This window comes from Antechinus flavipes, chromosome 5, assembly GCF_016432865.1.
Source record: "Antechinus flavipes isolate AdamAnt ecotype Samford, QLD, Australia chromosome 5, AdamAnt_v2, whole genome shotgun sequence".
Taxonomy (NCBI): domain Eukaryota; kingdom Metazoa; phylum Chordata; class Mammalia; order Dasyuromorphia; family Dasyuridae; genus Antechinus; species Antechinus flavipes.
In genome coordinates, this window is record NC_067402.1 from 121,814,828 (window position 1) to 121,827,741 (window position 12,914).

A 12,914-nucleotide genomic window follows, 5' to 3' on the forward strand; every position below is an offset into this window, starting at 1 on the left:
ATTAGCTATGTTGTTTGAGAAGTACTTAATTGGACGTGTTTTTTTTTCCCTTCACCAACAAGAATTTTAACTAGAGCTATTGTTCCTCTTCAATGCCATTTTTTGAAGGGTCCATTAATAGCTTGTCAGCATCATGAGTAAAATGCACTAACATCTTTTGGCTTATACTTTTATTATGAAGTATCACTTTGTATTAATTTTTTTTTTTTATTGTGCTAGACTGTTGTGCAGTCAGCATGGTGATCATTACATCCAAGAGAATATGGGCTACTTGATGTACATGTATTTATAAGTCATTTAAACAATTTTCTAAGATTATGTGAGGTGATACTTCCAAATGATTTTTGATAGGGACAGTCTACTTATGAAAAGTTAGATCTTGACTAATAAGAGTGTTTTAAAGGAATTTCATTTCATTTCAAAATTTCATTTTGATCATAAATTCTACCTTTTCCAACACCAAACTTTGCCAGAATGATTAGCAAATGATTGACTAGTTTTCATTCATCCTCCCTTTCCTTGTCCATTCTTTTTTAGCGATTTTGACATGAGGAATGCCCAAGAAGTAAAGAGAACGAGAATGAGAAGCAATATGGCATGGTAGATAGAGCAGTAGATTGGGAGAAAGATAACCCGAGTTAAGATCCCCACTCTACTACTTTATGTGTGACATGGGCAACTCTTTTCATCTCTCTGGCACTCTATTCTTTTACCTACAAAATGAGGGATCTTAGCTAGGCAGTCTTTTAGTTCTTTCATATTACTCTAAGAGGAAGCATTAAAGACCCCAAGGTCATCCAGTGTTTCTTGGACCAGAGACAGTCCTCCCGATTTTTGTTTTACCACCGGATTTCAATGACTGAAAGATAAAATAAGGCTGACAAGCTTGTGTAACTCCACCTCACTTAAATACAATTCATGAATGAATCAACCACTTCACTCCAGGGAGTCATTGGTTTTCTTTCAAAAGAAAGGATGAACAACAACAAATTACGGAGCAGTATTATCAACTTCCCCAATTCAAGAACTGACTTCTTTGTTGTCTTGGCCAGCTGTAGCTAGAGGAAGAGATGGTCTGTGTTCAGAGATATTCAGATAAATGTGCCATTTGATGAAACGTGCTTCTCTGCAGCTTTCTCCTAGGTCGCCGAAGAGAAAAGACCATTTTGAGCTGCACTAGGACAGGTGTCCCTGTGACATGATGCTTTGGTTTCTGCACAGCTCTGACTGTATTCTTGGTTGCCCATCTTGGTAGATGCTAATGCTGTGTGATTTTAAAAGGCTACTTTCCAATGCACACCCAAAATTCCTAATAATGAAATAACATCTGGCTAATTAATCCTGCTGGAGCAATAACAGACTGGAGGTCCTCTCGTTGCAGGCTTACGCTGGGGTTCATGATCAGCACTGCCTTCTTGTCTATGTGGCTTAGCAACACCTCTACGACAGCCATGGTGATGCCCATTGTCGAGGCTGTCGCTCAGCAGCTCATCAGTGCTGAAGCAGAGATCGAAGCCACCCAGATGACTTACTTCAGTGGATCTACCAACTATGGATTGGAAATTAATGGTATCAAACTTCAATATGGCCACAGTGAGGTCTAGTAGGGCAAGGAACTGTAAACTCAGAAATTCGGGGGTGATTTCCCAGCTAACTTTCTCTGGACTTTGTGATTTTAAACCTATACAAAAGGAATAACACTATATTCATGCACAGCAGATTTTACTGATAATCAGTGCTTTTATTTATTCCTTAGAAATTATCCATAATATATATAGTTAATATTTATTCCATAATATATTATCATACTATATGTAGTTGATATTTATTCCATAATATATCATATTATCATACTATATGTAATTGATATTTATATCATAATATATGTAGTTGAAAGAATCAGGAAAAATCATATTATCATACTATATTTAATTGATATTTTATAGTTGAAAGAATCAGGAAAAATCATTATCATACTATATGTAATTGATATTTATATCATAATATATGTAGTTGAAAGAATCAGGAAAAATCATATTATTATACTATATTTAATTGATATTTGTATCATAATATATATAGTTGAAAGAATCAGGAAAAATCATTATAATATTATATGTAATTGATACATAATATATGTAATTGAAAGAATCAGGAAAAATCAGATTTAAATCCTGACTAGCATTTACTATTAGTGGGATTTAGTCATTTAATGGCTTAGCTTTTGTTTCTTATTCTCTGAGGTAGGATTATTGCTAGTTTCACTACTTTAAAAAGTTGTGAAGAAAGTATGTTTGTAAATGGCTATAGGGAAGTCAACTCATTCATTCATGATCAGATCAACACATTTAGCATGAGAAGGATGCTGAATGCATCTCATGCTCAAGGATGAGAAGCATGGGAATAGAGCTCATGTATTTTAATTCTCATTTTATAAATGAGGAATTTTAGAGAAATTAAACAACTTTTCCAAGGTTACACAAGTAGCCAATAGCAGAACTGGAACTGGAATTCGGGGTTTTGTGATTCCAAATCTAAAATTCTTTCCATTGTCCCTTACTGCTTCATACAGTACGCATTTGTCAATAATTATTAGATGCCTACGTTATGCAAAGCACTATGTTAGCACTGTGGGAGATTCAAGGTTTAGATAAAACATTTTCCTGTTTTCATGGAATTTATGGTCTAGTGGAGGTAGTGTATATAACAAGAAAGTAAGGACTACAATAGGTATTATATGGTAAGTGCATTAAAGAAAAGCAAAATAAAATGCTCAATAGAGAGGGAAGGGTAAGGTTATTATCAACATGAGAGACTAGGAAACGTAACATAAAAGAAGTGGTACTAGAGTTGGGTTTTAAAGGAACAGTTGAATTCAATAAGCTAAAAAGTAGAGTGGAGGCATTCCAGATATAGGGAAGGACAATTATTAGCAAAAATTGCCATGATAGGAGCAAAATAGCTGGACTTTTATAATTACTACCTATTCTTCTTGTAGAATGCCCATTATCCTTCCCTCACACTTTGCTCTAAGTTAAACCCACCAGTATGCTATCTGGGGTCTTATAACCTTTGCATTCTGTGCCTGTCCTTAATATGTCTGCTTGTTAATATGGCTTGCCTGTTAGGATGTCCTCACAAAAATATTGCTGCCATTTATATATGTCTCCTCCCAAAACCAAGGAAAAATATGGAGGGGATCATGTTTATGGAAGTTGATTGCTATATTAAGTTGCTGGATAAAGAATGTTTTATTGGTAGAATTTATTTGCATTTTCCTACCAATCTCCCTTTCTCAAGCCTCTTTGCAACCCCTCCTTCTTTCCCAGATGACAATTTTATTTAATGTCTTTTTTCAATTAATGTCTTTCAGAAAGTGATAATTGCTCTGAAAAAAATGAAGTGAAAGAAAAAAACATTCCACTTTCACGGTAAATAAGATAATTTTTTTGATTCATATTTTTCAAATCATATTTTAATAAATTATGACCTGAGCCAATTTATTTTTTTTTCAATTATAGTAACGATGCAAGGAAAAGCTCAGGCAAGATAGATTTGGAAAAGGTATGTTAAATGTGATTCTTTCTAAATAAGTTTGTGTGAATTCAATATGCTTGGTAGGCAGATAGTTGGGTATATATATATATATATATATATATAAGTTGAGTGTATATTTCTAAACTCATATAACAAATTAAGAGTTCTTTTGCTTCCTTATGTCAGGTTGGTGTCCTAAGGTTCCATACAGTCCAAAGGTAGATTTTAAAAAATTTCTCAGCTAGCAACTTTTTTTCCACTCAAAAAAAAGTTGTCATTACTCTTTTACACACCCACCAGCATCATAATAGCCACAGTGTGAATCTAAAAAAGAAGTATAGTATTAAATCCATGACTGGCATTTTCTTTTTCTTTTTCTTAAAATGAGATTTTGCTTATTAAGCAGTTGGATTTTAATTAAGCTTTTATTCACTTCTTAGTGTGTGGGATGCTGTTAATCTTCATTGCAGGTTATAATGCCTAATTATGAGTCTAATGATGGAAAATGTTTCTATAGTTACTAGAGAGCTGTATTTATGATGTAATAGAGCATATCTAGGTTTAAAGAAGTAGCTACTGTCAAATATAAAATGGAAGAATTGCTAAAAATAACTTTAGATATTGAAGAAAGAAAGAAAAGCTAGGAATTTATCCCAGCAAATTCAGTTCTCAAAATAAATCAATATGCTATATCTAATATAAAAAAGACTCTACTGGATTTCTTAGGGAAAAATATATATATATTCTAATAACACTGAAAAAATAATATTGCATAGAAATAGACCTATGGTAACCATGGTATTGGAAGTAGAAGTAGGGGAACATTAGTTTCTTTTAGACTATAATACCTTACTATATAAATCAATGTGCTGAGGGGGAAAATAGTTGCATAATAGAAATCTTAAAGAATAATGGTTTTTTTCCTTCTGCTATAAAGGAAAAATAACTGAAAATGCTTATATCCAAAGTTGTATAAGTTGAACTTTTTTTTTCTGATCTCAAAGATATCTTAAATATTATGAAAAAATTAACAATCACCTAAAGATTAAATCATTTAATACTGAAGGGTTATACTACTTTAAAAAAAATGAACCTGAGATTTCATCTGTGTAGGAAGTCCATGTGAGACATAATTTTTTTTTCCCTTTGTAATCTGATGTGTTTTATTTTTAAAATTTATTTATTGAACTAAATATAAAATTAAAAAAAAATTAAAAAGGAAAACAGAAAAAACAAAACAAAATATTGTTATGTGCAGCAGAACATCAGGGAGAATTCAAAATATATAATAATAATTTTCATTTCAATATATAATAACAGAATAAATTGTATTCATGAATGTCTATCTTTGCTTCCTTATAGATTATTCTTTTGTTCTCTGCTGTGTACTTTTTACTTTATTCTTTTTTCCCTTTTTCACCTCTCCCCAATTCCTTAAGCAGGCACAGTTAAGCACAGATATATATATATATATATTATATATATATATATATATATATATATATATATACTTATGCATTTACTCATATATAAACATGCATTTAAAACTATTAATATTGCTGACATATAAAGTAGATTTCTCTCTTGATTGAATCTTTAAGTTTGACATTTTCTAAGATCAATGATTATTAGCCCTACTTTTTTTTCCTCAATAAATTCTATTCTTGATCCTTGTTGTAATGTTTCTGTGTATCTCTTATTTCCTATCCCCGCTAACTCTTCTACTTTAATTTGGCCCCTTATCTTGCCTGAACATTACTTAACCTTCTCCCACCCATTGATTTCTCCCTTACTTTCTCACTACCCCCTTCCTCCCTCTTTATCTATTGCCATTTCATCCTATTCCCTTCTCCTTCACTTCCTCATAGATTTTGGAAAGTGCTATAACCTTCATGGATATAGTGTGTGGGTTTTCAGAACTACTCCTGTTCTGTCCCAAATCTCCTTTGTTTTCTAGTCTATGTTCACTCTGAGACACAAATTTGTTCTTTTGCAAGGAAAATCCGAAGAGGCTGAAATTTTCTGACTTAGTCAATCATCTTCCCAGATCTGACACATTCTCTGTCAATACAAATTGACACCTTTTCTGCTAGTTAAAATTTTAAAGAAATGTTTTAGGCACTGAGATACTACTTATCCAATGCTAATAATTTTATAAACCTTTTTGGACATTTAGATGGCCTAAAAAGGATGAATTAGAAATTCTTTTCATGTAGCTTAAATTTGGTAAATAGACAAGGATCTATATTTTTGAAAAGAAGACAGTAGAAAGGAAAGATGAGTTCAAACCTACTGTAATGGGACAGGTTGATAAAATTCTGAACAAGCCTTGAGGATGTGAGAGGGAAAATTATAGAAAGATATAGGGAAATATTACCAAGGAAGAGAAGTAACAAAACTTAATGACCATGTAAAGGAAGAGAGGATAAATATATCTTCAAGATTTTGAACTAATGGTGATTCAGACAAGTGCAATAGATTTGGAATGGAAAATACCATTGTTATCCACAGAGAAAACTGTGGAGAATGAATGTAGATTGAAGCATAGTATTTTCACCCTTGTTTCTTTGCTTTTTCTTTCTCATGTTTCCCTCCCCCCTTTGGTCTGATTTTTCTTGTACAACATGATAAATATGGAAATATATTTAAAAGTATTGTACATGTTTAACCTATATCAAATTGCTTGTTAAATTGGAGAGAGGGAAGGTAAGGGAGGGAGAGAGAAAAAATTGACACATAAAATCTTACAAAAATGAATATTAAAGACTATGTGTATTTGGAAAAATAACATATTATTGAGGAAAATATTTTGATATAAGAAACTTTAAAATATTTTAGTAATTTGTATAATAATCAGGGCTTGAAAAATAAATGAGACATCCTTCATTTTGTACATATATGTATATATGTGACTGTATATACATGTATAATCTATGTATCTGTGTGTGTGTATATATATATATATATATATATATATATATATATACACACACACACACACACATAGATATATAAACATACACATTTGGTCATCACTGTCATTTCTTCAATCTTTTTGGAACTCCTGATACAGAAAATCCCTCCATCAATGTACATTGGTAAGTCATCTGAAATTTAGTCTTTACAACTTTCTTAGTAGAATGAGAGGTTAACTAATCCTCTTATTGAAACACAACTTGTATAAATCAAAAAATATACAGGTCTTCTTGACCTTAGGTTAAAGTCAGTCTCACTTTATCCTGTCCCTTCTATACTAGTATGAAATTTCAAATTTACTATTTTGATCACTACTTTTTCTCTATATGGGTAGTTTCTCTTAAGTTTAAAGTTATAAGCCATTTGCTCATCCCATACAATTTTTGTTCTTAGCTTTCAATAAAGCTTTTCCAAGTAATTCAGTCCTTGGATTGGGGAAGGGATATCCTCTGGATGTCTTAAAAGTTCATACTCATTCTTGGGATGTACAGGCTGTATTTCCTTCCTTGTTTTCACTCTACATTTAATATGTTATCTCTTCCCACCCCCCCATCCCCCCCCAGATATACATCTTCCTCCCTGATATCATTTATGTTTTTTTTCCTACGTAATTTTTTGTTGATAATATGTCTGCTCATATCCATGTCCCTCTATCTTGTCTTTTGAGCAATCTAAAATATTAATTCCTTAGCTACTTTCACAACTCACAGTCACAAAACATCAATAGAAGTCTTTTTTTTTTTTTTAAACCTAGATCTGTGATTTCAATGGTTTGATAAAATGAAACTCATTATTCCAGTGTTCTACTCTAGTGCCTCACTGTGATGTAAAGATAATCCTTTCTTGAAAGCTATAGTAAGAAAACATCTTATCATACCAAAAAAGTCTTCAAGTACATTCCAGGTAAATTTTTTTTGAGAACTAGCCTAAGTGGGTGTGGAAAGACTTCTTACCAATAGAGCTGGACACTTGGTAATATATTCTTTGGCCATCAAAACTCGTGAAAAATCACAAAATATCCCTCCACCTTACCTTATACATTTACTCCTATAGTGAAAGTGTCAGAAGGGTGGAGAAAGGGTCAGAGAATGCTAAGAAACACATACTTTTTATATAATCTATGAAAAAATTAATCACTGATGTTACTTTAAATATATAGTCTTTGTCTAGCATTCTAGTAGAAATTCTTACTAAAGCAGAACACAAAAAAACAAAAGAAGATGGAACTAAAGGGAAGGAGTCTTCCTGGAGAAGAAAATGAGAGAAAGCTAATGCAATACTAGACTACATCAAGAAAGGAATAAGGCAATAAATGAAGGAATAAATACAAAGTAAGCATCTACTGTGTGATGAAGGGGCAGTTAAAAAGCATAGTAGAGAGAGTGCTAAGCTTGGAGTCAGGAAGATTCATTTTCCTGAATTCAAATCTGGCTTCAGACACTCAGCTGTTTATCCCTTGGCAAATCACTTAACCCTGTTAGCCTCTGGGTTGTGTTTTTTTTTTTTTTCCTCCACTTTAAATGAGCTGGAGAAGGAAATGGCAAACCACCCAATATCATTGCCAAGAAAACCCAAAATAGAGTCATGAAGAAACTAAGTGAAAAAGAACAGCAATATTATGTGATAAATATTGTAATAGGCATTAATGATAATGATTAATTAATAGGAAACAGTTTTTTCCCTTAAGGAGCTTTTATTCTAGTACAATGAACAGGGAAGGAAGTTTTGGTTTGGGGAATTACAGGAATTAGTAAAGAGATGCTTTGGGGCATTTAGTTGTCATACTTTTTCCAGAAGCAATATTAGTATTGATTGGATTATTGTTCACAGAGTGAGACATTGAAAATGGTTTTGGCAGAAGAGGGGAAAGGTGGAGTGGATATGGATTATGTACCTGGTGGCAGGGCAGATGACAAGATGTCCAAAGTGGATAGTTGGATGACTACAAAATATGCAAAATATATAGATTAGGTGAATTGACACTTGATCACTTACTAGTTAGAGTTGATCAACTTTAAGGTACTGTTTCAAAGTTTAATGGATTAATATACTAGGTTATAGATGGGAGAGAAAAGGATTTTTGGAGATATAATCTAAAGGATTCTGATATAGGTAGAGAAAAAAAAGAAGGAACCTGGCAATATGTCCTCAGTACTTCTGGATTTAGATAATTCTCATGAAGATTTTGTAGATATATAGCAAACTGGATATATGGGTTATTGATGTCTTCTTGGAGCACAACAACAGCAAAGAACATCAACTTTCTCTAAGGTATTATAAGTGTCTAAGACACTAAGATACTATAAGTGTAATATATATGTATATACATATATATGTATATTTAGGTATGTGTGTGTTTGTATATGTATGTGTGTATATATATATGAAACATGTATATGTGTGTCTGTATATATACATATACATATACATATAATATACATATGTATATACATATACACAGGTATATGTATGTATGTGTGTGTGTGTGTGTGTGTGTGTGTACAGGAGTCAGGAAAGCTTATCTTCCTGTTTCAAATCTGGCCTTAAATACTTAACTATTGTGTGACCCTAGTTTGCACACTGGATCCCAAGAAAAATCTCAAAATGGGGTCACAAAAAAATCAAACATGATTAAAAAATGGCAGGACAACATTAACAAAAGACATTAGATTCCTTTCTCATAGCAGAGTATATTTCCTCAGTGAAGCAATGTTGAAGTGAGATGGTAGGTTCTTAGACTGTTCCATGAAAACTTAGTCAATCCAAAATGTAGTGGAGCCATGACGGGAAGAAGACAAAGAGAAAAAGGAACAAAAAGGAGTGAATAGAGCAAAAAAGATTATATTGAAGTTTATTTTTGGAGGTTATAATATGGGTCCAAATGCCCTCAGTAAAACAAGTGAAAATATAATTCCAAGTGACAAGACTGTTTTTACTAGAAAATAATTTCCTAACTCCAAATATTAAAAATTTCAAGCAGCCAAACACAAAAGAAAAAGTCTAATTAAATGACAGTTTCAATGTGGTAAAGAAATAGTGAAGAGTGTATTGGAATTGGAGAGTACCTATAGTAGAATCTTAAATCTCCTGTTTATTACCTGAATAAAGATGGGTCAGTTTTTGCATTTGTAAATTAGGTGATAGTGACCTCAGAAGTCCTTTTCTTTTAACATTACTAACAATTAATAATTACAGCTAACATTTTTATGGAACTTTAAGATTTACAATGCAATTTATAAATTTCTGTTTCATTTCATCCTTATAACTCTGGAAAGGAGGTACTGTTTATTAATGCCTATTTGACAAATGAGAAAACTGAGGACGAGGTTAAGGGATTTGTCTGTGGGTAGGAAGTATCTGTGACAGATTTGAACTTTGCTCTTCTTGATTCCAAGGCCAGTTCTCTATCTACTGTGCTACCTAGTTGCTTTACAGCTTTCTCCATTATGAAACTCAATCCTTTTAAATAAAATCCTTTGTATATATAAAATGCTAAATCCTTCTTGCTTTGTTCTGAATATGTGCCATCTTTAAATGTAAAGAGGTAAGAAGTATGTTTTTACTCTTACATTCCCTCAAACTCTTTATTGTTCTTCAAATGTTTTAGTCACATCTGACTTTTTTGTGACCTTATTTAAGGTTTTCTTGGCAAAGATACTAGAGTGGTTTGCCATTTCCTTCCCCAGCTTCTTTTACAAATGAAAAAAAAAATAACTGAGATAAACAAGGTTAGATTACTTGTCCAGGGTCACACAGCTAGTAAGACAAAGTAACAGGTCAACAGGTTACTCTTCCTGAATTCAAATCTGGCCTTAGACACTTACTAGCATTGTGTTCCTGAGTAAGTCTTTTAACCCTCTTTTTTGCTTGTTTTTTTTGTTTTTTTCCATTTATAAAATGAGTTGGAGAAGAAATGGCAAACTACTCCAGTATCTTTGCCAAGAAAACCCCAAACAAGGTCACAAAGAGTGAGACAAGACTAAAAAAATGATTCAACTCATAGTACCCTTCACATAGTAGATACTGAAATAAATATTTATTGGATTGGATTGCTGGAACTAAAGCAAGACCTTCTGTTAAATAGAAAAGAGTTTTAAAATCATCAAAACCAACCCTATCATTATAGGAAAAATTCAAGACTCAGAAACTAATTGATATGTATAAGGTTACATAGCCAGTTCAAGGGAAATCCAGGTTCAGATTCTAGGTCTCTTGAATTCTGGCCAATTGTTTTATTCATTATAGTATATTGACCCATATTTCCTAAGTCTTCAAAGAACATATAGACAACACTCAAGAAGAGAATTTATGATATCATTGAAAAGGCAAATAATGAGACAGATTCTGTTACCTCATATCACAGTGCAGTCTCAGTAACTAAAGAAAATTAGGGAAGAAGACCAAATTGTGGGGCATCTAGATAGTGCAGTGGATAGAGCAGCAGCTCTAAAGTCAGGAGGACCTGAGTTCAAATCTGGTCTCAGACACTTAACACTTCCTAGTGGTGTGACCCTGGGCAAGTCACTTAACCCCAATTGCCTCTTTTTAAAAAAGGCTAATTTGTCCAGTAGTGCTCAGTTCCTATTTGACCAGTATCCTCTGAGTTCTAGTTGGCTTCCTTGCTACCATCTTGCTTTTGCAATGCCTAGGCATTTCTGTACACTTAGAAAGGGCAGGCAAGGTGACCTTTTAATATGGAAGATCAAAACATACAAAATAAACTGTTTTTATTTTTATTCCAAAATTTCCAATTGAACTTTTTTTTTTATCAATTTATTCATTTAATTCCATTTTAAATTTCTTAAACAACTACTAAAGTATTCTGTATTATGAGAGAGATGAAGTTTAAAATATGCTTTTTGCCCTTATGGAATTATTATATTATGGAAAATAATACCTATATAAATAATTATAACACAATGTAATGCACAAAATGTTTGCAGAAAGTCCTGAGGTCTTACAGGATATGGTAATGGGTAAGTTATTTATTCAAGGACTTCTTGCACAACTATTCTTAGGCATTATGCTTTGTACTTAGGTTATGAAAGGAAAAAATAAGTTCCTGCCCTCCAGAAACTTATATTCTATTGGGAATTAAAAACAACAACAACAACAATAAGAACACACATACAAATTAAACTAATCTTTTGCAGAGCCATTATCACCAGAATGTTTGTGTGTGGAGTCAGCTAGAAAGGCTTTTATATAGGAGGTATGGCAAGCTTTGAAGGAAATTAGGAAATTTTAGAGGCAAAGTAAGTGCATTCTAGGCTTTCTTGGGCTAGGGAACAATTTCTGCATAGTTTCCAAGATAGGATATGAAAGGTCATATATGAGAAGAAAACTTGCTTTCTTTTGGATAACTGGAACAGAATCCATGAAGTAAATTAATGCTTCATGGTGAAGGAGAGGTTAGGAAGTAGGATAGAACCAGATAAAGAGCTTTAACTGATAAAAGGAAGAGTTTGTGTTTGATTCTAAAATTTGGATACATTAGAACTTCTTAAATAGGGGAATGATACCGACAATCTTATATTTCAGGGAACAACATCCCTTTGGCAGCTATGTGAAAGATGGATCAGAGAAGGAAGAAATTTGAGGCAGGGAAATTCACAATAATTATCTAAGTGGGAGGTAATGACTTGAACTACCAGAGAAGCAGCTGTTCAAGTAGAGAGAGGAATAGATGTCAAAAATATTGTGGAGGTAAAAGCAATAGTATTAGACAACTAAATGGATGTGGGAGATCGAGGAAGAAGGAAAAATCAGAGTTATTCTAGGTCACAATTGGGGTGACTGGAGGGATAATGGTTATCTTTGACAGAAACAGGAAATTTAGAAAAGTGTGAATGTGTGTATATAAGTGAAAAACAATGTCTTATGTTTGAGGCATGTTTAGTTTGAAATATCTAGTTGGATGCCTAGTGAAAAGTTACCAATATTATTTCCTAACTACTATTAACATAAATTATTAATAGGCAATTGGTAATGTGGGACTGGAGTCAACTGAGTTGAGTATGTAAATTTGGGTGTCTACATAGACAAAGAGATGTAGTCTATTAGATTGCCTTCAGCTGGAAAACAGAAAAGTAAAGAAATGAGAAAGAGGGTATAGCTGAAGATAGCATTCTTAAATATTCAAAAGAATCTGAGATCTAAACAATTCTGGGGTTCCCTCAATTGAGGCAATCCATCTAACCCTGTCCATCTTGAAGATCCTTTTGCTTTCTTTTTATATTGTAAAAGGGCCAATGGAGCATTCTGGTCATTTGCCTATCATCCCTCACTCTCATCACATGACTAATCTATCTTCTCTTTCTATTATATAATTCCTTGGTCATGACCTCTACTTCTCCTTATCTTAAGAGTTCTTTGCTGGTTATATGTTGGACTTTGCATTC

The 12,914-nt window shown here is 32.7% G+C and overlaps 1 protein-coding gene across 1 annotated transcript in view; it reads left to right on the forward strand.

Moving 5' to 3' along the window:
* SLC13A1 (solute carrier family 13 member 1) overlaps positions 1 to 12,914 on the forward strand; it is an 82,322-nt gene that overhangs the window by 39,678 nt on the left and 29,730 nt on the right. Inside the window, exons 4-6 of the mRNA XM_052001207.1 lie at positions 1,382 to 1,569; positions 3,374 to 3,431; positions 3,522 to 3,564. Coding sequence (XP_051857167.1) covers positions 1,382 to 1,569; positions 3,374 to 3,431; positions 3,522 to 3,564 — 289 coding nt within the window. The remainder of the gene's footprint in view (positions 1 to 1,381; positions 1,570 to 3,373; positions 3,432 to 3,521; positions 3,565 to 12,914) is intronic.